At 38.6% G+C, this 27906-nt stretch overlaps 1 protein-coding gene across 1 annotated transcript in view; it reads right to left on the reverse strand.

The window, feature by feature from the left end:
• The window catches only part of eco (Establishment of cohesion), a 118938-nt gene that overhangs the window by 38088 nt on the left and 52944 nt on the right, over nt 1-27906 (reverse strand). Inside the window, exons 4-5 of the mRNA XM_090372483.1 lie at nt 24841-24959; nt 15139-15253 (exon numbers count right to left, since the gene is read on the reverse strand). Of these exons, the coding sequence (XP_090228609.1) occupies nt 15139-15253; nt 24841-24959 (234 nt within the window). The remainder of the gene's footprint in view (nt 1-15138; nt 15254-24840; nt 24960-27906) is intronic.

A 27906-nucleotide genomic window follows, 5' to 3' on the forward strand; every position in this document is an offset into this window, starting at 1 on the left:
AACAGTATCAAAAGCTTTCCTGAAATCCAAGTAATATGATATCAAAATTATTTTTGACATTCAGTTCCTTTGTGATCGCATCATAGTATCCAATCAAAATGGTCAGACAACACCTCCCTTTGACAAACCCATGCTGTATCTTAACTATCACTTAACTTTCCCGGAAAACAAGTTATACTAACAGGTCTGTAGTTACTTGTGTCACCTTTTGAACCTCCTTTGTGAATTGGTGATACATTTGCACATCTCCAGTCCATGGGGCCACCCCTGATTCCAAGGAAGCTCTCATAATTATGGTTAAGGGTTTGCTTACTTCCTTTGCTGCCTCCTTTAATATAACTGGATAGATCCCATCCACCCCGGGTGCCTTTTTTATGTTTATCTTCAAAAATTTCTCCTCCCCCTTACTTTCCTCTCAGTTATTACCAAATCACTTAGTGCTCTGTTAGAGTTTGATAAACTTCTGGCACTCCCCTCATTGAATAACTCCTCATGTGTGAATGTAGGCGAAAAATAATCCTTCAGTTTATCAGCTACCTGAGCAGGATCATCAACAGTTGAACCATCAATATCCAGTGGACCAATCTGATTCATGCCTTTCCTTCTAGAGTTTACATAGGTAAAGAATTCTTTGCTGTTTTTCTTTGCATCCTTTGCAAAAGGTTTCTCATAACCTGCCTTTGCCTGCCTAATTTCCTTTGTGACTTGGTTACAGACCAGCTTATATCTATCATAGGCTTCCATGTCACCCATTAATTTATATGTATCCCATCCATTTTTATTCTCTGCCACATGTCTCATTAGTTCATCTAAACCATGAAAATGGTTTAGGCCCATTTAGGCCTAAACTTTGAACAATATTTCTTAGTAGGTATGTAAAGCCTAGTAGCTTCCAAGATTAATTCTTTTAATGCCTCCCATTTTGAATTTGCTGTGGGTAACACCATCAGTTGGACTTCCGTATGGAATTTAAATACTGTCTCAGACCACCATAGCCACTTTTACGAAAGCAAAAACCCTTCCCTTTACCCCTGATGGTAGTTACCTCTTTGAGTAAATCCCACGTCAGCACACTGTGATCACTGCCACCTAGTGGTTCCTTTATCTGCAGATTCTTAATGCATGAAGAATCACTACTCATAATCAGATCAAGAGTATTACTCCCTCTAGTTGCCTCCCGAACATGCTGATGTAGAAAACAATCATCCAATAAATCCACAAAAGTCTTGCTAGTGTGTGTGACCGACCGACCAACAATTTCCAGTCAATATCCAGGAAATTAAAATCTCCCATTATAAGACTCTCTGATTTACTGGCCCACTCTATTTTCCTGTACAGTTTTTTTGTTATACTCATCACAGTCATTAGGCCTATAGCACACTCCTACTCTCAATTTTGATCTCTCAATGCTTATGTGACACCAAACTGACTTGACACTGCACTGTCCAGCAATGTCGACTGGCTTCACTTCCTTGGATTGTATGTGTTTCTTAACTAATAGCATAACCACTCCTCCCTTCCTACCCTGTTTATCCTTCCTGTACTCCCCAAAATTCCAGTATTGCATTCCTTATATCTGTGTGACACCATGTCTCTGATATCCCAACAATATAATGCCTTTGATGTTTTGAGCAATACTTCAAATTCATCAAATTTATTTACCAAACTCCTAGCATTGGTGTACACGCAAGTATACATGCACCTGTTCCTATTCTTAGCTACCCAGCACAACCCATGTGTTTACTTGTACCGCAATGACTCCCAGCAGTCTCTGAAATATCCTGCATCTTATTTTCCAGGCTGCCGCTCATTCCAATAGAAGCAGTGCAAGAATCACTTTCACCTGTGCCAGTGGCTACTGTTAATCTATTAGTACTTGTATCCTCCCAAGCTAGCAGTTTTCCAACCCACCTAACACTGCCTCGATAGCATCAGCAAATATTCTTGCACCTTTCCTATTTAAGTGTATCCCATCCATGTAGAAGCAGTCTCTCCTGTTAACAAGTACAAACCAGGCTGAAAAAAATTCTACCCCTTGAGCCTTGCACAATCTTTCCAGGTCCGAATTGATCTACATGGCTCTCATCATATTTTACTAGGAGTTTAGTAAAATTTATTTACTAAACTCCTAGCATTGGTGTATATGCACCTTTTCTTACTCTTTAGTTTCCCAAACACAGCCCATGTATTTACTTGTTCCATGATGACTGCCAGCAGTCCTTGAAATCCCCAGAACCTTGTTTTCCAGGCTGCTGCTCATTCCAATAGGAGCAGTGCAAGAATCACTTTCACCTCTGCTTGCAGTTATTGTTAATCTATTAGTCTGTGTATCCCCCAAACTAGCAGTTTTCTGACCCACCTAACACTGCCTCGATAGCATCAGCAAATATTCTTGCACCCTTCCTATTTAAGGGTGTCCCATCTTCTGTGGAAGCAGATTGTCCTGTTAACAAGCACAGACCATGCTGAGAAACATTCTACCCTATATCCAAGGATAGGATTTTTAACATATACTACCTCCTATCATGTCTGGGCAACTTTTTTTCAACATTGACCTGTATTAGTTAAATAAGTCCACAGATAGTTTTATAGACCTCACCCACTCCCATTATATGTTGCTCTCAACTTACATGATGTTGGTCCTCCATTCTGTCATCATTTGGTAGAACTAGTGAAAAGTAGAGTAAACGTGAGGTGAAAAATTTACATACAACTATTTTTTTTTTAATTCTGGAAGGGGAGGGGTGGCAAGATGTAAAATAATTACACATTTGTTGTAATATTGCCTTGATTACTGATGACTATCAAATTAACAATGTTAAAAACTAAACAAGCAACCTTAAAAACTGAAGGAATCCAGCTTATGCTTTCAGTAGTAAAGAAAAGGCAGCTATTCAGAACTAAGTGCCACTTGACACTTTGGTCTGAATCAGACATAATAGGGGAAAAAAATCTTCTTTATAGTATATTTACTAACAGTATTGACAATATTGGTTGAAGTAGGATGGCATAAGTTAGAAAATTTTATTATCTATTACAATAAACTTATTATTTTACAAACGTAATGGTATTGCAAAATACACATAATGCAAACTTGACAAACTTGATAGCATAAGCATTGACAAACTAGTAACATATTATTGCTGCATAACTGGTGAATCAGTATTATTATTGCATGCAGTATATTAGTTCAGTGTAGTATTGTCAATTATATCGAATTTAAATGGAAATTATGGTCCCACTAGAGCAGCAAAGCAATGGACTAAAAGCAGTGGGTGTACTGTGGCTCAGGAGAGAGCTGAAGGGACAATTCTCCTACAGATCATGGCTTGAAGAAATCTGCTGTTTGTGCAATGTTTACAGACCTTTCTGGAACAGGACATGATATAGCCAAGAGAGGATGTCTTTGTGTGCTTGGTGCAGAGAGTGTGAAGAAATGAGGTGCCAACTCAGAGCAAAGGGGAAAAAAAAATTAAAAGCAAAGGAATGGATATCACATTGTGATGGGCCTTTATGATAGCTGGAGGAGTAGGGTGGATGCCCTTAAAGGTATTAAAATGGGGACCCATCCAGCTGTCAGCTGACCAACTCAATGCCAGAGTTCACGCTTGGGCATCAGGCAGCACAGCAGCAACTGCCGAGGCAGAATGCACTGGTCCCAAAGGAGGTAGCTATTGTTGGTGACTCTATTATCAAGGAAACAGGAAATACATCGTGCAAAGAGGATAGGTGGAATAGGACCAGAGTATGTCTGCCAGGAGCAAAATTTGAAACACTGTAGAGCAGATATCATCCTTTAAGGACATAAAAAGTGATATTACTGTACAAGTTGCACTAACGACATTAACAGTACGAGTTCTGCTGACTAAAAAAATACAGGACAATGTTGAAGAAAAGTTGCAAGTTAGGGTTGAATTTGAAAATGTCTGCAATTCTGCCCAGGCCTTATAGGAGGGTGCATGAGATGAGACCCTTGTAAAGTGATTTAACCTGGAGAGATTGCACAAGATGCGTAGGGTAGAATTTTTCTCAGTGTGATCTGTGCTTATTAACAGGAGAAGCTGCTCCCACAAGTAAGGGATACACTTAAATAGAAAGTGTGCAAGAATATTTGCTGATGCAATCGAGGCGGTTTAGGTGGGTCTGAAAACTGCAAGTTCGGCTCGGGAGATACACACACTAATAGATTAACAATAGCTATGTGCAGGGGTGAAAGTGATTCCTACACTGCTTCTAGTGGAACATGCAGCAGCCTGGAAATCAATATATTCTAGGGATTTCAAAGCCTGGTGTGAGTCATCATGGGACAAGTAAGTGGGCTGTGTTAGGGTAACTAAGAGTTAGAACAGGTGCATGTATACTTGCATCTACACCAGTGCTGGTCAAGTCATCAAATGCAGATATAAGGGGTGCAAAATTTGAATATAGGGAATACAACATGTACATAGTGTACAGCGTTTATTGTCAAACAGCACTGGGGGTCTACCCTAAAACTATGTAGTATTCTGTGTCGCAGTACAAATTCTTTAAATTCCAGAGATAGTATAAGTTTTGGTGTAGGTCTGTTATTCCTCTGGTATTTAGCCATGAAGCCCCTAGTGGGCCACCATATTGCCCATCCATTGTCCCAAGGAGGCAGCTAGTACAGTAGGAGATAGATATAATCTCTAGCAGGAGCAAATGTGGGATTGCACTTGAGATTGCGAGAGAGAGAGAGAGAGAGAGAGAGAGAGAGAGAGAGAGAGAGAGAGAGAGAGAGAGAGAGAGAGAGAGTCCCAAAAGAGGGAGGGGAAGAAAAAAAAAGCAACTCAAAAAGGTAAAAGGAGAGCAGGAGAGACAGTGAAAATAGGAGGGAACGGATAGATGAAGATAAGGAAGGTGGATGATAGGAAGACTGTCCACCTGGAGATAGAGGGGCATCGCTGAGGAAGGAATCCCTCCTCCAACAAGGGGGAGCTGTCAAGAACAGTAAAAGTTTTGTGGTGGTAGAGTCCAATAAGTGAAATGTTTGGGTAGGGAGTGGGGAAATGGATATGGTATTGGTTAGAGGCAAAGTCATAGGGCCAGAATACCCTATGTGGGGATCGTACTGTGGGTGCAGAGTGGTTCGCTATATAGGATCTCACTCTGGCCAGGCCAGCTGGAGCCGATGTCAGTAGTTTCTATGTCAGAGGAAAGAGGCTTGATGCCAGCATGGCAGGGGGCTCCTAAGAAGGTTGCCGAACTAGACAACTAACACACTTTGCAGTCTAATTTGAGGTCCTGTCAGCACACACATACTGCACATATTCAGCCATCTGTCACAAGTACACACTTTTTTATTTTAAGGTTATTAACAGGCAGACTGAATAGAAGGACTTTTTTTTTTTTTGTCAATGCTACATAAACTTGCTTTCTTGTATCACAAGCCTCTACTACTACTACATAGGACAACCCACTCACACACATTTGTCGTTTTGCATTCATTATCATCATTCAGCCAGACAGGATGCAAGTGCCACCTAAACATAGCAACTGTCAGACAAAACACATTTATTTTATTTTATTATCATTTTTTTTATTCTTATGTACTATTCACAAATATTCACTCAACCATTGCACAATTTACAGAAGTGACCTGACATTCACTCACATATATATAAACCCATGTTGTGTCTGAACTATAACCACAGGATCATCTAGACAAGATTGCAGTTATAGTTCAGACACAGCATGGGTTTGTTAAGGGGAAGTCTTGTCTGACAAATTTGATTGGATACTATGATGTAGTCACAAAGGAACTGGATGCAAAAAATAACTTTGATATCATATACTTGGATTTTAGGAAAGGATTTGATACTGTGGCACATGGAAGACTACTGTACAAATTGGAGCAGTACGGCATTAAGAGCAAGTTGCTACAATGGATAAAAAGATGGTTGAGTGGGAGAAGACAGAGTGGTTATCAATGGACACTGCTCTTTGTGAACTAATATTATAGAAGAGTACCCCTGGGTTTCATGTTGGGTCCATCGTTGTTTTCGTATTTATCAATGATTTTGATGAAGGTATATCATGAAGGGTTACTGTCTAAGTTTGCAGACAATACAAAGGATGGCAGGGTTGTAATGACAGTAATGATAGTATGCTACTGCAACAGGATCTGGAAAAGTTGAGCAGATGTGCTGAGAGGTGGCAACTGAAGTTTAACATTGACAAATGTAAAGTACTGGACATCGGTAGCAGTAACTCCAGAGTAACATATCAATTGGGTGGTACAACACTCAGGGTAGTAAAAAATGAAAGGATCTGGGGGTAATTGGGCAGTTAAATATGAAGTTTTATGAGCAGTGCAGACAGGCTGCCAGAGTAACTCATGGTGTCTTGTCAATGATATACAGGAATTTAGCTAGCAGGGATGAGGGGGTAATTTTTCCCTTGTATAAGGCAATGGTTGGGCCACACCTTGAGTACTGCATACAGGTCTGGAGGCCTCATTTTAGGAAAGATATGGAGCTGCTGGAATGAGTAGAGAGAAGGACAATGAGATTTGTGAGTGGAACAAAGGGTTGCTGTTACCTAAGCACCTGTGGGGTGATCTAACTGAGGTGTATAGGGCCTTGAATGGTTTGAGCAAGCTCAATGCTGATGGGATTCTTCCTCTTGTGCAGATTACTCACCTGAGGGAACATAAATTCCAATTGAGGAAAGACAATTGCAGAATATTGTGTGGAAATTCACCTCTGAGTGGTTGATAATTGGAACAAACTTCCATTTGTTGTAGTGGAGGTCAACAACTTAAATAACTTCAAGGTAGAACTACACAAACTTTTGGAGTGAATGGATGGGCGAAATGGGATGTTTTAGTTTTTTTTGGCTGTTGCTATTTAAGCTTGCTTTCTTGCATCATCTGCCTCTGCTAATGCTAATTCACTTTCTGCCATTCTTTTCACTCACTTATCCCACTCACTACAATACCCTAAATAGGAACACACTTAACTTTCCCTCCCTTGAGGTCGAGTAGACACATTTCTCACCGAGCACTTGAATCGAGATACACACATAAGATAATAATAACATTTATAATTAGTGACTCATTCACATTCAGCCATCCTTTTCACTCTCCCATCCCACTCACTACAATACCCTGAATAGAAACACACTTAACGTCCCCCTGCGCGCACGCACGCATGCGTACCTATACTTTTTCACACACATATAATCACAGGTAGACAGTCAAGCACCCATGCATACAATACGTGTATACTTAGATGCATACAATACGTGTATACTTAGACTACCAAAGATATTACTTTTTTACATGACTCATTTTTACATTTAATCTACAATATTTACTTTGAATTAAAATATGGATTTGTTTTTAGACATTGAGGAGGAAGGGAATGTATTCTGGCAAATCCATATCAATGAAGTGCAACAATCCGTATGTGGTCAAGAGCTTCAAGCAAGCATACAATGCCATACACTTTTTCACTCGCCACTCATACATACATACTCCAAGCTACAAAAACAATGACAAAAACAGAGCTTTCCATAATGTCTTGCAAGACAGATACTGAGAGCTAGTATCAAGCACACACTGCTATACATATTTTTGCTTCTTACTCATATATACTACAAGATACAGAAACACAGACTAGAGCAGTCCATCATGTCCAGCACCATGGAGGTGAGTAAGAGCTATTAGAAGCACACACTACCATACCATATACATTTTCAGTCACTACTCACACACACACACTCACACACACACACACACACACACACACACACACACACACACACACACACACACACACACACACACACACACACACACACACACACACACACACACAGTGTACAGAAAGGATAGGACGGGTTGTGGCCTTAATTAAGAAGTGCATAAAAACTAAGGCAGTGCCTAAGACCAGTGCAGGGGTGAATCAGCTTGGTGTAACATAAGCACTGGGAAAGCAAATATGAGTGTAGTAGTGTGTTATAAGCCTAATGACCCTGATGAGTACAACAAACAACCGTACAGAGAAATAGAGTGGGCCAGTAATCAGAATGTCTTATAATGGGGATATTTTAACTTTCCAGATATTGACTGGAGCTTATGGGTTGGTCACTCACACGCTAGCAAGACATTTGTGGATTTACTGAATGACTATTTTCAACAGCAGCATGTTAGAGAGGCAACCAGAGAGAGAGAGAGAGAGAGAGAGACTCTTGATCTGATTATCAGCAATGCTTATTCATGCATTAAGAATCTGCAGATAACCAACAGATGGCAGTGATCACAGCGTATTGATGTGAGTAAAGGGAAGAATTTATGCTTTTATAAAGACAACTACAGTTGTCTCAAACAATTTTTAAATTCTATATAGTGGGACCAACTGATGTTACTAACAGCAAATTCTAAATGGGAAGCACTCAAGGTAATAGAAGCTATTAGGCTTTTCATATTAACTAAGAAATATCATTTAAGGAGTGGACCTAAATGGATGTCAGATGAACTACAGAGACTTGTTGAAGAGAAGAAAAATGCATGGAATGCATAAAAATTATCAGGCGACACAGAAGAACCTATGATAGATATAAATTAGTCTGTAATCAAGTCACAAATGATGTTCAACAAGCTAAGGCAAATTATGAGAAATCTTTGGCAATGGATGCAGAGAAAAAAAGCAAAGACTTCTTTACTTATGTAAACTCTAGAAGGAAGAGGGTGAATCATGTAGGTCAATATCGATGGTTGATTAAACTGCTGATGATCCTGCTCAGGTGGCTGACAAGCTGAATAAGTACTTTGCATCTACATTCAATAGAGGAATTCTTCAAGGGAGTGGATGCTAGAAGTTTGTCACTCTACGAGGGAGCTAAATCATTTTGTAATAACTGAGGGGAAAGTGGAAGAAAGAAATTGCTGAAGTTAAACATAAGAAAGGTACCTAGGGTGGATGAGATCTATCCAATTATATTAGTTCCCATGAACTGGAGACATGTGAATGTATCATCAATTAACAATTGTATCCCCATTTAGCAAATATATATCCCCAGTTAAGGTGGAAATATATTTCCAATTACAGGTATCAATGTGTGATATGAGTAATTATAGACCGGTTAGTTTAACTTCTGTTCCAGGGAAAATAATGAAGTAACTGGTTAAAGAAGTAATGCAGGGCCATCTAGAGAGGAGTGCAGTTATAATTCAGTCATAGCATGAGTTTGTCAAGAGGCGATCTTATCTGACCAACCGATTGATTACTGTGGGGAAGTAACAAATGAACTAGATGCAAAAAATAATTTTGATATCATATATTTGGATTTCAGGGGAGTTTTCAGTATGAAACTCCCCTGAAATCCAAATATAATATTTGAACAATACAGACTACTGTTAAAATTGGAGCAGTGTGGAATTAAGGGCAATTTGCTTCTATGGATAAGCAGATGGTTGAGTGGGAAAAGATAGTGGTTATCAATGGGCATTGCTCTTCTCAGACTAATGTTTAGTGGAATCCACCAGTGTTCAGTATTGGGTCCATTGTTGTTTTCAGTATTCATTAATGATATTGATGAAGGTATATCAAGTTTAATGTTTAAGTTTTCAGATTTTTTTTTTTTTTTTTTATGTAAACCCCAAACATGAGAGGTATTAGAACCTATAGTACATAGTACTGTGCTTGGGTTGGAGGTTGAGAAGACGAAAGAAGATATTTGTTGACACTGGACTTGAACTTCTGCAGACTGTAATTTTCAGGAAATACGTAAGAAGTAAGTTTGTTCCAGAAAACTGCAGTTGAATAAATAAACAAGGAAGATGAAAAGTTGGTTCTGTTAGTTTGAAGTTGGACAGCAAATGGATGGTGGCGGCACGTGTTCGGACTGTTTTGAAAGAGAGAATGGGAATTATAGAAGCCAATTCAGAAGAACAGTGCCCATGGAAGTATCTGTAGAAGAGGCATACAGCAGAAACAGTATGTCTATGAGACAGCGAGTGGAGCAACTCTGTTAGAGACGAATCATTAATTAACCTAACTGCCCTCTTCTGAATGGAATCAAGAAGCGTGAGAGAGGTTCGGGGAGCAATACCCCAGAGGTGGGAACAATATTCCATGGTAGGATGGATTTGTGATTTATACAGAGAGAGCAGCTGTTTGGAAGAAAAGTAATGCTGAGAGCAAAAGAGAAAACCAACTTTTTTTAAATGCAAAGGAAGCAATATTTGTAATGTGCTTGTTCCAAGAGAGATTAGAAATCAGGGTAATCCCCAAAAGAGATATATCATTTTCCTTAGAAATCGGAGTGTCACTAAAAAAAGCATAGGAGCAGAAGAATCCTTTTTGCAAGATTGACTGAGTTGCAAGATTGAGAAGACTGAGTTGTAGAAGGGTTGAAATCAACTAAGCTGTCTTTGCCCCCACTGGAGAATTACCTGAAGATCGGCATTTAAGGAATTGGAAGCAGATTTTTGAGAAGTTGAAGATGATTGAGCAGGGCAAGGTTTCTCAAAATGGAAAGTAGAATGCAATGTGCCATCATTGGCAAAACTATGGATAGGATTTCCAGTCAATGGAAGAAGGTCATTAATATACAAGAGGAAAAGAGTGGGAAAAAGAACTGAACCTTGGGGTACACTGGCATTAGTAGAGAAATTAGAAGACAGAGAGCCATTTACCATCACCCTCAGTGAGCAATCAGAGAGAAAACTGGATAACCAATTACAAAAAACAGTTGGCAAACCATAAGATGGAAGCTTGTTTAGAAGACCTTTATGCCAAACACGATTGAAAGCCTTTGAGATGTCAAGAGCAACTACTTGTGTTTCATTGGCAACATAAGCCAGAATATCAGCAGTGGATCGACACTGACGGAATCCATACTGGTGATCACTGAACAGACGGAAAGTTTCTAGGTAGTTCAAGAGTTGGCGGTTAATTGATTTTTCCATTACTTTAGAAAGAGTAGAAGTAATTGCAATAGGACGATAATTGGATGGGAGGGATTTGTCACCCTTTTTAGGAACTGGCTGGATATGAGCAAATTTCCAAGCAGAAGGAAAAACACCTTTGGAATAAGAAAGTGAAAAAAGGGGGGAAAAGAATAGGAGTAAGTTCAGTAGCACAGATTTTGAGAACAAATACCATCGGGACCTGGAGCTTTCTTAGCATAAATATTCATCAAAATCCTTCTGACATCCTTTTGATGGAAGACCACACAAGGCACTGAATGGAGCGTGTTGGGAATGGTGAGAGGTGTTTTACCAAGATCATTAATACATGAGCTGGAAGAAAAATGGGATGCGAGCAGGTCAGCTTTATCCTTGGCTGAAATAACAACAGAACCATCTGGTTTGGACAGAGGTGGGAGCAGCGATGGGCAAAAGTTGCGGCCAATAGCTTTGGCAAGAGACCAGAATGCTCGGCTACCATTAGGGCAAGCAGCAAGTTTTCTACTCTTAGCCTGTTCAAACTCTAGTTTGGACTGATTAATAACTGCTTTACAATTGTTGCAAGCTTTTGTGTAGGCAGAAAATGAAACTGAAGAATTAGAAACAAGCCAATTATGATACAAACATGAACAGTCTTAGCAAATTTATTGGAAAACCAAGGTTTAGATAAAGGACGAATTTTAAAGTGGAATGTGGGATAAAGGATTCAATTCCTGCAAGAATAATTTCACTGACACGATCTGAGCAGACATTGACATCAGAAGTTTTGAAACAGTAATCCAACCAAGGAAAATAAAAAAAGAAATCTCTCCGGTCATCCCATTTTGCATTCTTGTAATGCCAAACAACACAAGGTTGGGAATAGGCATGAGATAAAGGTGATTGTCTTGGTGATAAAGGTGAGTGTCTTGGATCACAACTTGGTGATTGTCTCTTCTCCATTGGAGAAGAGACAATCACCAAGTTGTGATCTGAAGTGCCTAAAGGACCTCTCACTTCAACCGTGTACTTAGAAGGGTTGTTTCTGAGAAAAAGATCAATCGTGTTGGCTGTATAGATTAGCATTGTCCGGTATTCCTGTAGGTAAATGAACAATCTGGGCAAGGTCATTAGTAATGGCAAAAGTCTCAGCATCTCGACCTGCTGGGTTGGTGTGACTAAAAAAACGGAAGCCAGCTGGAGTTGTGACCATTAAAATCACCAAGGAAAATTACCTCACTCTTAGGAAAGTTGGACTGGAGAAAGTCAAGTTGCAAAGAGAGGAAGTCAAAGAGCTCCAAGTGATTAGTGGAGTTGGGAGAACGGTAGATACAACAGATGCATTTGACACAATGAGGTAGAGAGATTTTAAGCCAGAGAAGATCAAAGAGAGGAGATTCCAAATTGCCAAATCTCTGATAGGGAATATCAGAACGTACATATGCACAAGTACCACCTTTGAGGCGAAAGGAATCATATAGTGAATAATTTGGGCAACTGAGATGAGCAGTATTTGAATCAACTGATAACTGAGATTCTGTCAGGAAAAGTACATGTGGTTTGGCAGACTGCAAGTGGAAATGGACATCATTGAGATTAAAATTGAGACCATGTATATTTGTGAAATGAATTAGGAAGTATTCAATAGTAAGAAAATGGTGTATTCAATAGTAAGAAAAAGTGAGTGGGACATGCTGTATGAAGTAATGAAATTTTTGGATATGGTGTACACATGGTTGTTATTTTGGTTTTTAGGAGCATTAGCAACTAAGGCCATATTGCTCCGGGATATGCGGTTGTCATTCTCTGACCTTTCTGCATGCTCCGTATTTGGTGGTGACGGGCTTGAACCCCGGTCTAATCAAGAAGCATGTGCTACACACTAGCTGCTCCTTCCCACCTGGCTACGGAGGCGCCTGTACATGGTAAGAATATACCCAGATCCTTGACATAATGTGGCCTCGACAATGCTCCCCGCAAATACACTACTCGGACTCCTTCCAGTCACTATCTGGCAGAGGTAGCAAGATTATACACTAGCTGATCCAGAAGCCTCTTAGAGGGTTACCAATAGGTTCGGTCCAGTCTACTAACTAGCGGGCGGCCTGCGAACACCGTTTTAGAGCTGTACCCTCGAAATGTAAGGAATATTGGATCTCGCCACGATGTTCATCATAACCTCAAAAGTCATCAATCATACTGCATGATGGAAGAGATAAGGAAGGGTTGACCGGAACTTAGCTCTAGAGACTAAACATGGGTTCCACCACTTCAAGCCTCCAATAAGCAAAGTGGTGGTATTGCACCGGTTGATGAGTGTCATCTACCACCTAGTACTGCCTGGTAACATAGAGGGGTGGCATTCCTTCATGTCGTGTGGGCACCACACCTCGAATCCTGCTTACATTCAATCACACCTGGGTGATCTCCCACCATGTACTTGTGCATGGAGGTTATACCCAGGATTACTAACAGTCCCACCATCGTGAAGGTGCAAGCAGAGGATTTGGCTGTCACAGACCGTCTGGACTTGGCCGAAATTGGGTCCACTTGACTTGAGTGTCACCCGAATATCAGTTCCATCAGCGTTTTAGACTCCCTGGTAGCAAGTACTGCTTGTCTGGCATATCTGAGAGAATGTCTATGACAACCTCAAGGACCCCTCAAGATGATACAAGTTTGGCAGGATGGTTAATGACAGTGATCAGGGTAAGCTGCTGCTGCTGCCTCTGCAACAAGATCTTGAAATATTAGGCAGTTGGACTGAGAAATAGCAACTGAGATTTAACATTGACAAATGCAAAGTACTGCATATGGGTAGCAGTAATTCTAGACAAACTTTTACTACACTCAGGGTAGTGAAAATTAAAAGGAACCGAGGGATAACGGTGCAGTCAGATATGAAGTTCTCTGAGCAGTGTAGGCAGGCTGCCAGGCCAGCACATGGGGGTTTTGTCTATGATAGATAGGTGACTATTCCATTATATAAGGCAATGGTCGGGCCACATTTGAGTACAAGTCTGGGAACTCATTTTAGGAAGGATGTAGAGCTGCTCAGGCAGGTACAGAACGGGGCAATGAGATTGATGAGTGGAGCAAATGGGTGTTCTTACCAAGAAAGGTTTCAGTTCTGTGCACTGCAGAGTATGGAGCCAGCCTGTGTGGTAATCTGAATGAATCATTTTAGGCTTTAAATGGATTGAGCATGTTCAATGCTGATGGGATTTTTCCTCTTGTTCAGACTACACACAGAATGTGGCATAAATTCAAACTAAGAAAGGATGGTTGGAAGTTTGCCTTTAGCCAGCATATGGTGTAACAAACTTCTGTTTAATGTTGTGGAAGTGAATGGCCTGAATAAATTCAAGGCAGAAGTAGAGAAACTGTTGGAGGGGATGGATAGATGAAAAATGCAAGCTCAAGCTATACTGCATCAGTCAAAAAAAAAAAAAAATTTTTTTTTTTTGGCTGATGTATAGCTTTTTTAGATTCATTTGTCATTATTAATCTTCATTTGGCCAATTTCCTTACAATAATTTGTCTAATTCTCTGTGAAATTTTATTCAGACTTCCAATAATCTCTCAAATTGTTCCTTAAATTTATTTTAACTAATCATCTTCATTTGGAAAGTTTATTCCAAAGATTGATTATCCTTTGGCTGAATGCAAATTTCTGCAAGTTTCTGTATATCATTGTCCTCATGAGCTATTCTAGCAGCTTGTTTGTACTGCAGAGAGATTTTTATGTCAGATTGTACAATTACCTGTAGATCTTTATCATATTCCACTGCTTTGAGTTTGGTACCACCCAAATGGCATGTTATTCTTGGATTACTGTTACCCAAATGCAGCTATTACTCTGAATTAATCACTGTTAAACCTCAGTTGCCAATTTACAGACAATCTCTGCTTAGTTTCTAGATTCTCTTGAAAATTTCTATATATACTAAATTTTCCATGCGGCATTCTCACGAAAATAAATCTTCAGAAAACTATGGCTATTTCTTGTAAAATATTCTTTATGAGAATGTTTTGGAAGAAAGATTATAATCCTACAAAAGCTGCATATGATGTGATGACTTAGTTAAAAGTCAAATTTTATTATAATGTGCAAAAGCTTGACTCTTATTCTTCAGCATCTGGTAAGTAATAACTACATAATTACTTTAACATAAGTAGAATAAAAAATCATCAATAAATAAATAAACCAAAACTAAAAATAATACCTGAGCAATACTTTCAGCAACAAGGCATCCAATTACTTTCTTATCATTTGATATAAACATAATATAAAATGCATCAGATCTTTTAGTAAAATCAACCACAGGAAAGCCCAAGTCCCTAAAATATATATGTAATCAATTAAAACATACATTTATATTGCAAAAAAGCATATTTTAAAAACACCACTAACTTTGTGTGTGTGTGTGTGTGTGTGTGTGTGTGTGTGTGTGTGTGTGTGTGTGTGTGTGTGTGTGTGTGTGTGTGTGTGTGAGAGTAAGAGAAGATACTCAATATTTTTAAATTATTTTTTTTTTTCTTTCTCAACTGTTACATTTTTTCTAAATAGTATTCTAGATATAAATGAATGGAACCTCACTTTGTGTGAAAATAAAGATATATGTTTACTGAGTGTGTAGCTGCCATTTTTGGTATAATAAAATATAGGTACCAAATAACAGCACTTACTGAACAATATATATAGTAAATAATTTTGTAGATAGACAGATAAAATTAAAATAACTAAAACACAAAGTCTAGCAGCTAATAAAATACAGAAAGGGTTGGGGAAAAGAGGAACTATATGTTATAGCTTTCATTGTGGATTTGTAAGGATGGGTTGAAGAAAACAGACTGGTGACAGTGTACTATGCCTCACATCTCAGAGAATAATGAGCTGAACTGTTGGTGGCAGTGGCATCATGAAGTAGTTCCATGATGACAATAGTGAGTTCCAGATGTTGTCACAAGTTATAGCTCTCTGCCTTTGCAGTTTTTGGTCCCTCTTGTTAGCTGGAGCTGGATAGGAGGGGACAATCAGAACTCTGCCCCATGAACCCTGTAATTTGTCATGTAACTCTCTCCTGAATTCACTGATGTCTTCTAAGTTGAGAAGAGAGCTTTCAATGGCATGGGTGCTGATATTATCTAGTTAGCTGTGGCCTACCTCAATAGTCCACTTCTGCCAATTTTGACTTTAGTAAAGCTAGAGATTAGGTATCAATAGTAGTTCTCCCCCCCCCCCACACACACACCAGAAAAACTGTAAGAAAATGGCATTTTCCAAAAAAAAACAGGAGTTCATTTGGAAAATGCTACATTGAACTAGAAATAAAATTTTACTGCCAAGATACACATCTTATATTGGAATACAGCCATTAGGAGTGTCTACCACTATAGCATGCTTTCAAATTTTAGCTTATCTAGGATTTTTTCTGTCTGTGGATTTCTGTTTAGATTGGCTTTTAGATAACTGGTTATGATTGCTTCAAGCAATATACCAAAGCAAACTTTCTACATCTTCAGAAAAAGTTAATATCAAAGTTTTATTTAAGTTCATTTTATTTATTAAGTTTTGTAATAATAATGGCATGAGCATTTCCAAAACTGACACACCCCTTGAAGTTATTTAATCTTGCTTCCCTGGCATTAGCTATCCACTCATTTGAAACGTTTCTGCCCTCAAAACACATTGCTAATGTGATCTGTTGCAAGTAACAAACAAGAACTCTTGAGGTATATGCAAGCATTACTTTGACCAATAACATTAGATAAACACGTATCTATATTTTCCTTGTACCTCCAAACTAGCAGTTTCTCTGAACCTTTAAGGTAACCTCAATGATACTGGCAAAAAATCTTGCACCACCTTTTTTAAATGTATCCCGCCTCTACAACAGAGATTCCTTCTACCTACAAGTGCAGCTAAGCTGATAAAATTTTCACCCCAAAAGCCTTGTAGAGTCCTTCAAGTCTTGAATTAATCCACACGGCTTTTAGCACATAATCCCTCCCATCATCATGCCTGGACAGAATTGCAGACATGTAGACATGGTGACTTAACTCGCAGCATTTCTTCAGCACAGTCATATTTGTCTAACAAATCGTCAGATTGTGTGTTTAATATCATTAGTTCCCCATATGAATAATAATATTCTCTTTATCCCCCCTTAAAATCTGACAATCTGTTGGTGACATCATTAATGTTCCTCCTGGCAGACATACCCTGGTTTTAGTCCACCTATCCTTATTACAAAAAATATTTACCGTTTCCCTGACAATGGAGTCTCCTAAAAGAACTAAGTCCTTTTGAACCAAAGCAGTTTGCACTTGTTTATTCTGTTCTGGGTCCTGATATGGGAGTGCATCACTTGGTAGGTTACTAAAGTCTTGAGCAGCGTTGCCAACTCTTAATAATACTTCCCGCTAGGCGCATGCTCAAAATCCGCTATTTTTAACACTTAACCCGCCAACTTTTTAAATTTTCATTTGGGTTAAATCCTATTAATGGGTGCCATAAAAATTTTAAGACCCTACATTATGTCCAGACAGAAACCTCCAAATTGCATATCAAATGCAGTTTATTCTGAGGAAGAAGTCAAAAATAACAACTACCGTTTAACAGAGTTGATGAATTTATGCAGTGGCAATATTAATCACTTGATTTCTTGGTTGGCGAAAAATCACATTTTTGCAAAGTACAGCTTTTGGTGAAGTTTGCAAACTTGAAATGTGGCTAACAAAAAGTAAATGTAAAACTGATATGTTTAGAGGGGATTGTAAGAAACCTTGCAGTAAAACAAAGAGTATTAGACATAAATCATTTTTTGATGATAGCACATTAGCGTTATCTCAAAATTTATTATTTCTATACTTCTGGTGCTAAGATTGGTCTCAAGATCGCATTGCTCTTGATTGGTCCTTGAGGTTGTAACAGACATTCTCTCAGATATGCCAGACAAGCTGTACTTGCTACCTTTAGACTCCCAAGTACTTGCTGTACTTGGGAGTCTAAAACGCTGATGGAACTGATATTCGGGTGACACTCAAGTCAAGTGGACCCAATTTCGGCAAAGTCCAGACGGTCTGTGACAGCCAAATCCTCTGCTTGCACCTTCACGATGGTGGGACTGTTAGTAATCCTGGGTATAACCTCCATGCACAAGTACATGGTGGATGACCACCCAGGTGTGAACCAACGTAAGCAGGGGTCAAGGTGTGGCGCCCACACCACATGGAGGAACGTCGCCCCTCTATGTTACCAGGCAGTACTAGGTGGTAGATGACTCTCATCAACTGGTGAAATACCACCACTTTGCTTATTGGAGGCTTGAAGTGGTGGAACCCATGTTTAGTCTCAAGAGCTAAGTTCCGGTCAACCCTTCCCTATCTCTTCCATCATGCAGTATGATTGATGACTTTTGAGGTTATGATGAACGTCATGGCGAGATCCAATATTCCTTACATTTCGAGGGTACAGCTCTAAAACGGTGTTCGCAGGTCGGCCGCTAGTTAGTACACCAGACTGAACCTATTGGTAACTCTCTAGGAAGCTTCCGGATCAGCTAGTGTATAATCTTGCTACCTCTACTCTGCCAGATAGTGACTGGAGGGAGTCCGAGTAGCGTGTATGCAGGGAGCATTGTCGAGGCCACGTTATGTCAAGGATCTGGGTATATTCTTACCACATGTACGCCATATCCAAAAATTTCATTACTTCATACAGCATGTCCCACCTACATTTTCTTACTATTGAATATACCACGAATTGTCAAACTAATAGAGCAAGCTTATCGGCGAAAAGATCTAAACCTCCCAAGGACTTCCTAATTCATTTCACAAATATACGTGGTCTCGATTCTAATCTCAACGATGTCCATTTCCACTTGCAGTCTGAAAAACCCCATGTACTTTTTCTGACAGAATCTCAGTTATTGGTTGAATCATCTACTGCTCATCTCAGATGCCCAAATTATTTGCTGTATGATTCCTTTCGCCTCGAAGGTGGTACTTGTGCATATGTCCGTTCTGATATTACCTGTCAGAGACTTGGCAACTTGGAATCTCCTCTCTTCGATCTTCTCTGGCTTAAAATCTCTCTACCTCATTGTGTCAAATTCATCTGTTGTCTCTACCGTTCTTACAACTCCACTAATCACTTGGAGCTCTTTGACTTCCTCTCTTTGCAACTTGACTTTCTCCAGTCCAACTTTCCTAACAGTGAAGTAATTTTCCTTGGTGATTTTAATGTTCACAACTCCAGCTGGCTTCCGTTTTCTAGTCACACCGACCCAGCAGGTCGAGATGCTGAGGCAATTACTAATGACCTAGCACAGATTGTTCATTTACCTACAAGAATACCGAACAATCCTAATCATACAGCCAATATGCTTGATCTTTTTCTCACAAACAACCCTTCTAAGTACACGGTCGAAGTGAGAGGTCCTTTAGGCACTTCAGATCACAACTTGGTGATTGTCTCTTCGCCAATGGAACCTTTATCTCATGGCTATTCCCAACCACGTGTTGTTTGGCATTACAAGAATGCAAAATGGGATGACCTGCGAGACTTCTTTTCATCTTTTCCTTGGTCGGATTACTGTTTCAAAACTTCTGATGTCAACGTTTGCTCAGATCGTGTCAGTGAAATTATTCTTGCAGGAATGGAATCCCTTATCCCACACTCCACTTTAAAATCTCGTCCTTTATCTAAACCTTGGTTTTCCAATAAATATGCTAAGGCTGTCCAAGAGAAGAATGTTGCATATCGTAATTGGCTTGTTTCTAATTCTTCAGTTTCATTTTCTGCCTACACCAAAGCTCGCAACAGTTGTAAAGCAGTTATTAATCAGTCCAAACTAGAGTTTGAACAGGCTAAGAGTAGAAAACTGCTTCTTGCCCTAATGGTAGCTGAGCATTCTGGTCTGTTGCCAAAGCTATTGGCCGCAACTTTTGGCCATCTTTGCTCCCACCTCTGTCCAAACCAGATGGTTCTGTTGCCACTCCAGCCAAGGATAAAGCTGACCTGCTAGCATCCCATTTTCCTTCCAGCTCATGTATTAATGATCTTGGTAAAACACCTCCCACCATTCCCAACACGCTCCATTCAATGCCTCCTGTGGTCTTCCGCCAAAAGAATATCAGAAGGATTTTGATGAATCTTGATGCTAAGAAAGCTCCAGGTCCTGATGGTATTTCTCCAATTGTTCTCAAAACCTGTGCTCCTGAATTTACTCCTATTCTTTGCCGCCTTTTTTCACTTTCTTATTCCAAAGGTGTTTTTCCTTCTGCTTGGAAATTTGCTCATATCCAGCCAGTTCCTAAAAAGGGTGACAAATCCCTCCCAACCAATTATCGTCCCATTGCAATTACTTCTACTCTTTCTAAAGTAATGGAGAAATCAATTAACCGCCAACTCTTAAACTACCTAGAAACCTTCCATCTGATCAACGATCACCAGTATGGATTCCGTCAGTGTTGATCTACTGGAGATATTCTGGCTTATGTTACCCATTTATGGACTAATTCAATGGAAAGGTTCAGTGAAACTCAAGTAGTTGCTCTTGACATCTCAAAGGCTTTTGATCGTGTTTTGCATAAAGGTCTTCTAAACAAGCTTCCATCTTATGGTTTGCCAACTGTTTTTAGTAATTGGTTATCCAGTTTTCTCTCTGATCGCTCACTGAGGGTGATGGTAGATGGCTCTCTGTCTTATAACTTCTCCACTAATGCCGGTGTCCCCCAAGGTTCAGATCTTCCCCCCACTCTTTTCCTCTTGTATATCAATGACCTTCTTCCATTGACTGGAAATCCTATCCATAGTTTTGCCGATGATAGCACATTGCATTCAACTTTCGATTTTGAGAAACCTTGTGTCCTGCTCAATCAGCTTCAACTTCTCGAAAATCTGCTACCAATTCCTTAAATGCCAATCTTCAGGTAATTCTCCAGTGGGGCAAAGACAACTTAGTTGATTTCAACCCTTCTAAAACTCAGTCTTGTCTTATATCTTGCAAAAAGGATTCTTCTACTCCTATGCTTATCTTTAGTGACACTCCGATTTCTAGGCAAAATGATATATCTCTTTTGGGAATTACTCTGACTTCTAATCTCTCTTGGCACAAGCAGATTACAAATATTGCTTCCTCTGCATCTAAAAAACTTGGTTTTCTCTTTCGCTCTCGGCGTTACTTTTCTTCCAAATAGCTGTTCACTCTGTATAAATCCCAAATTCACCCTGCCATGGAATATTGTTCCCACATCTGGGGTGGTGCCCCCAAAACCTCTCTCAGGCTTATTGATTCCATTTAGAAGAGGGCAGTTAGGTTAATTAATGATTCATCTCTAACAGAGTCTCTCCACTCGCTTTCTCATAGACGCACTGTTTCTGCTGCATGCCTCTTCTACAGATACTTCCATGGGTACTGTTCTTCTGAATTGGCTTCTATAATTCCTGCTCTCTCTTTCCAAACAGTCCGAACACGTGCCGCCACCGGCCAACATCCATTTACTGTCCAACTTCAAACCCACAGAACCAACTTTTCATCTTCCTCATTTATTCATTCAACTGCCGTTTTCTGGAACAACCTTCCTTCATACGTATTTCCTGAAAATTACAATCTACAGAAGTTCAAGTCCAATGTCAACAAATATCTTCTTTCGTCTTCTTAACCTCAAACCCAAGCACGGTACTAAGTACTATAGGTTCTAATACCTCTCGTGTTTGGGGTTCACATAAAAAATAAAAAATAAAAAAAAATAAAAAAAAATAAACACTGTTATTGGAAAATGCAAAGATCTGATTAAGAATTGATTAAGATAGTTAACTAGGGGGATTTCAGAAAATGGAATACCTATTGAAGTTGAAATTGATGAATGAGCATTTTTTAAAAGAAATATATAATAACCCCAGGGACTCACATCTGGTGAGTATGGGCTTGGGTCACCCAGGGTCCTGAGCTGGATATCATCGTCGTCTTCTCTTTCTTGATAATTCCCTTCTACTTCTCTCTCAATAATTCAATTTTTTTTTTTTTTTTTTTGGCTGGTGCAGCATAAGCCTCAAGCTTCCTTGCACTGTATGGCTAATAATAAAATAATAGAGGACTACTAATAGGAACACAATGGGCTTTTGGTGGATTCGAAAGAATTACCAAACGATGTTTTTTTTTGTTCCGGTAGAAAATAGAGATAAAAAAAAACTCTATTATCAATTATAAGAAAGAGCATATTGTCAGGTACAAGAATCATCAATGATGGATGGCCTGCATATAAAAGATCTCTACCGAGACATTAATTATACCCATGATGAGGTTATTCATCGCTATAATTTTGTTTCTCCAGATGATTGAATTACAACGAAGAAAAATAATCCAATGGCATTCCTTCGCAGTTTCGAAAAAAGGTGGGGCTAATTCATTAGAAATTCATTTTTAGATTTGATTCAACAATTTAAAGCTATGGACCAACGGTCATATCATTTGACCGCGAGTGTAACTACGTATTAATCCCCTGTGGTTCCCCTCAGGGGATCCCTGAATAATATAAAACCGATTCTTCGCTTTATAAAAAAAACTATTAAATAAGATATCCCTACTATGTTTACGATGTATATCAATAAAACATTTCAATTATGAAATATGTATATTGTTAAATAAATATTTCTTAATTTAAATGTTACATTTCCAAAATATATAAAATGCTAAACATATTTTAAATTTTTACATTTAAACTCATTCCGCTAAAAAAAAACCGCTATTACATATTTTAACCTGCCAAATCTGAAGCTGTTCCGCTAAATTGGCAACACTGGTCTTGAGTCCCTGATGAGCTTCCAGTTACATTATAAAGGTAAGGTAAGCAGCAGCCATTATTAATCCACTGCAGGATGGAAAACTCCTCAATAATTCATGTCGAGTGTCCTCCGAGCGAAGTGGTCAGGAGCGGGAGTGCAGCAGCACAGACTGTTTGAATAGACAGAGGTTTAAGTCCCTGACTGCTAAATACGGTTGATCTGCCAACCCCACACTGGACCAGTGTGGCAAATTATGGTCCATTTCCCTCAACATGAGTTACATTATACTGAGGGCATTAAATATTTATATATTTTCAAAATAATCTCATACTCCTATGCTATTTTAAATTTAAACAGCAAAAAAAAAAAGCTAATTTTGTTCAATGAGTTTGAGTAACATGTCATTCCAATGACTGGTAATATTTCATTTTTTATGGCCTTTCCTTCTTATTTAAAGGTGAGTCCATAAATAATGGCTTTGGCCATAAAAATATAAAGGCAACAGACACAAAGTTGAAAATTTATATCATTTAAGCAAACACAGAAAAGCAAGTATAGATTATTCTCATGTATTTTTTCCAACTTTCTTTAAAACTCTTGTATGCACGGTGGTAAAAGGATGGACTCTGTGTTGAACTCAGTCTGTCACTGTCTTTTTCAGCTCCTTATCACTCAAAAATGCTCTTTTGAATGATGATGATATATCCAAATAGAAAAAATTCAGATGGAACCAAGTCCAGCCAAGCCAAGCATTTTCAATGAAGACATCTCATCCTTCATACGTCCAAATATGCAAGATGAGCAAAACTTTCCACTCTAGGTCTGCAATTTTCACACGAGTTATCTGGATAGCAAATGGCATGGCATTAACATGGTGCAATATTTTGGTGTCCTCTTAGAGCCTTCTTTTTTTGATTTATAGCCCTATTAAGCTTATCAAGTGTTTTGAAATATCTTTCCATATTTATAGCCTGACATTTCACTAAAAAAAAAAAATCAAAAAAATTGGACCTTCTCTGTCTCAAAACACTGTAGCCATAATTTTATTTATTTATATTTTTTTTTGTGATGATCTAGCAATTCAAGGTTTTTTCTTCACTGGAGATGATGGATGGATGTCCATTCCATAGACGATTGGCATTTAGAATAAGGGTCAAAATGGAAGATCCAGGTTTCATCACTTTAAAAAAAGAATCTTGAAAGTTACTGTATGCCCAAAATAGATATTGGCAGATCTGCCTGGAAAATTTCATTTCTCTTGTCAATAGCTTGGGTACCAATTTGCAACATATTTTCTTATAATCTAATGTGTCTAAAATGGTTAATACACTATGCTTGCATCATTGCATATGTCAGAGGTTTCCAAACTTTCTTGGTTCACGGAGCCCTTAGTGTCTCAGTAATTTTTTCACGGCACCCCTTGTGTCTCAGTAATTTTTTCACAGTGCCTCTAGGCCAAAAGAAATACCTAACAGTTTCATTTATTAAGTAGTTAATAAGTAATGTAGAAACTGTGAACTATCTAGAGCTAGTAGTTTGCGCAGTGTCTGACTGATTTTGAGTATCCCTGTGTTTCCCTCGAGAATTTAGAATATACCGTGCCACACCTGTGAGTTCGCTGCAGTGCCCAGGTGCACAGTTTGGGATCCGCTGGAATATGTAATTCCTGGGAGTCCCACCTTTTTGAATCATCTGACCCAAAATCTTAGTTGTTTTTCCAACACCCACAGAGACTTTGGTCTTCTGCTCCCTAGCTGGTCACAAATGTCAATGATGCCTTTAAAAATGTGCAAACGATCTATAAACATTGCCTATATCAATGGTTTCTTGTTGGCATAATTTCCTCAATTTTTCACAAACCCAGTCAGCTGAATTTTCTTCTGACTTGAAAAGGAACCCTATCATTGACTGTTGGCAGAAATTCAAATCAGTTTGACTCTTCATAACTTAGAAACTAATTTTAGCATGTTTATATCTAAATGTCTACAATACCAACATATAAAACTTCATGATGCTAATCCAGTAACAAAAATTTTTTTCACCAAAGAGGCATTACTTATGACTGACCCTTGTAAATATAAAATGTAAATTATTAATTGCATAAAAATTCGATTTCTAGCATTCTAAATATTACCTGTCTACAATCTGCAAGACGTCCTCTACTTTTTTTAACATGAAATGTGGATCAGTAGGAGAAATCATGATTGTATGGCCATCAGGATATTTTGCAAGCACACGCTCTTTTTTCCAACCCTACATTAAAAAATTCAGTTCTTGTTACTATTAATAGAGTCACATAATTATAAATATTACTTATCTATCTTGGATACTTCATCTAATTACTTCATTATAAGAAACTATAATTTGGCAAACCTACAAAATAGTGTTAAAAATCTTTCCAAATTTGGAAAGATTTTTAACACTATTTTGTAGGTTTTTAAAGATGTATAAAGTTATAATTTTTAACTTTATATATCTTTAATGATATTCATGCTTCCTTCAAAATATATTCTTTTTACTACCAGAGTTTTTCTAATAAAATTTTCATTGCAAAGAGCTTTACAACTGCATTCATTGTTGAAAGAAGTACTGAAGACATCTATCTGCAACTATAGTGTAGTCATCACAGAATATTGTATCTCTTGTACTAAACTGCTTAAACCTGTATTAAACTGCTGTTACTTCAGGATTACTTTAATCCTTGGGTAAAGAAAAAAAATCTGGCAAGGTCTGGTGAATAGGGTGGTTGTGGAATGACAGGAGCTTCATGGAGTACCAGATACTTGACAATAAATTACCAATATGGTAATTTATTGTCAAGTATCTGGTAGTCCATGGTGCTATATACTTGTCAACAAGTATATAGCACCATGATAATTGGTACAGAACAATGTACTAGGGAATTATCATTGTGCTGCTTGGATAGGATTACTATGGATTCCAGTCAATGGAAGAAGTTCATTAATATACAAGAGGAAAAGAGTGGGGAAAGGGGGAGTACTATGGATTCAAGTCAATGGAAGAAGTTCATTAATATACAAGAGGAAAAGAGTGGGGAGGGGGGAGAGAGAGAGAGAGAGAGAGAGAGAGAGAGAGAGAGAGAGAGAGAGAGAGAGAGAGAGAGAGAGAGAGAGCTGAACTTTGAGGAACACTTGCATTAGTGGAGAAGTTAGAAAACAGAGAGCTGTATAATCAAAAGCCTTTGAAATGTCAAGAGCAACTGCTTGAGTTTCACCAAACTTTTCCACTAAATTCGCCCAATAGATGAGTAACATAAGACAGTATGTCACCAGTAGATCGACACTGACAGAAATCCCGGCCTGCAATCAGCGATCACATACTGGTGATCGCTAATTGCAGGCCGGGTACTAGAGTCCACCAAACCAAACCTATTCATAATTCTCTAGGAAGCATCCAGATCAGTTAGCATACAATCTCACTAGTAGCTTTGAGCAGAGCTGTATTGCTAAAAAAAAATAGTACCAGAACGTCATTCTCCAGAAGACTATATGATAACGCCACATCGACTGTACAGTAACTGAATCAGACTTCAGATTCACGGTTCATAGAACAACCAGTTCTAGCATTCAGCTCATGGCGAATCAAAATGCAGTGTTCGCACGCATCACAGTATATCTCATTCGTTGGATCTCTTTATCTAACACATTGTACTTTAGTAAGACACGTTCAAGTTTCATTGCAAAATATATATTTTTGTTTTTAAAAAAATTTTAAAGAAATCTATTAATTTTAAAGTTACTATTAATATATATTTTTAGTAACAATGGGTAAAATATATAATTCTCCCCCCCCCCCCGATTATGCCATTGTTCCATAATATTAGATGTATAAATTTAATGTTTGTTTGTTTGTTATTTGGTTTTTAGAAGCATTAGCAACTAAGGCCATATTGCTCCGGGGATATGCAGTGGTCATTCCCTGACCCTTCCAGATCCTCCATATTTGGTGCTCATGGGCTCGAACCCCGGTCTAATCAAGAAGCACTGCTGCTCCTGCCCACCTGGCTACGGAGGCACCATAAATTTAATGATTTTCTATTATGACATTTAGAAAAGGTACCAGAACATTGTTCCGGTCCGAATACACCACTGGCTTTGAGATAGTTAAACAATGATCAGCCGATCATATCATGAACACGAATAATTGAAACATTGGTTTTTAAAGTTGAAGGTAGATAGAGCAAAGATAGTCACTGAAATATAAGCAGCTCTCTCTAAATTTTGTGAACTACTGAAAACACTTTGAATGGTTAGCATCTGCTCCAAAAGCTGTTTTTAACATTGTGTGATTTCCATTGCACAAAATTTTATGCAAATTCACTGTTAAAAAACAAATCACTCATTTTAAAATGTAACGATTTACAAACCTGTGTTAACATTGTGTGATTTCCACTGCACCTCTCCCTATCTGAAACAAAATTTTATGCAAATTCACTGTGCAAAAAAAAAAAAATCACTCATTTTAAAATGTGATGATTTACAAACCTGTGTACACAGATATCAATTATAACAAGAGTAGATGGTGTTAACAAGTTTGTGGTCAGTTGCATGTTTGCAACAATTTGTCAGAAGAATTTTTTCTGCATAGAAATCTAAACCTGATTTACATGCCTTGTTTTTTGAAGCAGCCTCATCTTTTGGTTCAGTTAAGATTTTCCCCTTTAAAGTCTTGTTTTGGGATTGTTGGTATTGCTTTAAGTTGGTATTTAATGGCCGCCATAGCCGAGTGGTCAGGATTTTTTTTGAATTTTAGGAGCATTAGCAACTAAGGCCATATTGCTCCGTGAATATGCGGTGGTCATTCCCTGACCTTTCCGCATCCTCTGTATTTGGTGGTGACAGGCTCGAACCCCGGTCTAATCAAGAAGCATGTGCTACACACTGTTGCTCCTTCCCACCTGGCTATGGAGGCGCCTGGTGGTCAGGCACGCGGGTGCATAAGTACACATGCCTTGAGTGACCAGGGTTCAAGCCTGTGACTGCTAAATACGGTGCTGTTTCTTGTATTCTGTCTATCTTGTGAACTCCTCTGACCATTTGGTCGTCCCAGAGTATAAACAGAAAATTTATTTTTTTATTTATCTATTCTAAATGATTTGTTTTTGGAAAGAATTTTATATTTTGCTCAAACCATCTCAAATAGTTTATAGACTACAACAAATGGAATTCAACATGGCAGT

This window comes from Mastigoproctus giganteus, chromosome 4, assembly GCF_048544385.1.
Source record: "Mastigoproctus giganteus isolate SK-2022 chromosome 4, ASM4854438v1, whole genome shotgun sequence".
NCBI lineage: Eukaryota > Metazoa > Arthropoda > Arachnida > Uropygi > Thelyphonidae > Mastigoproctus > Mastigoproctus giganteus.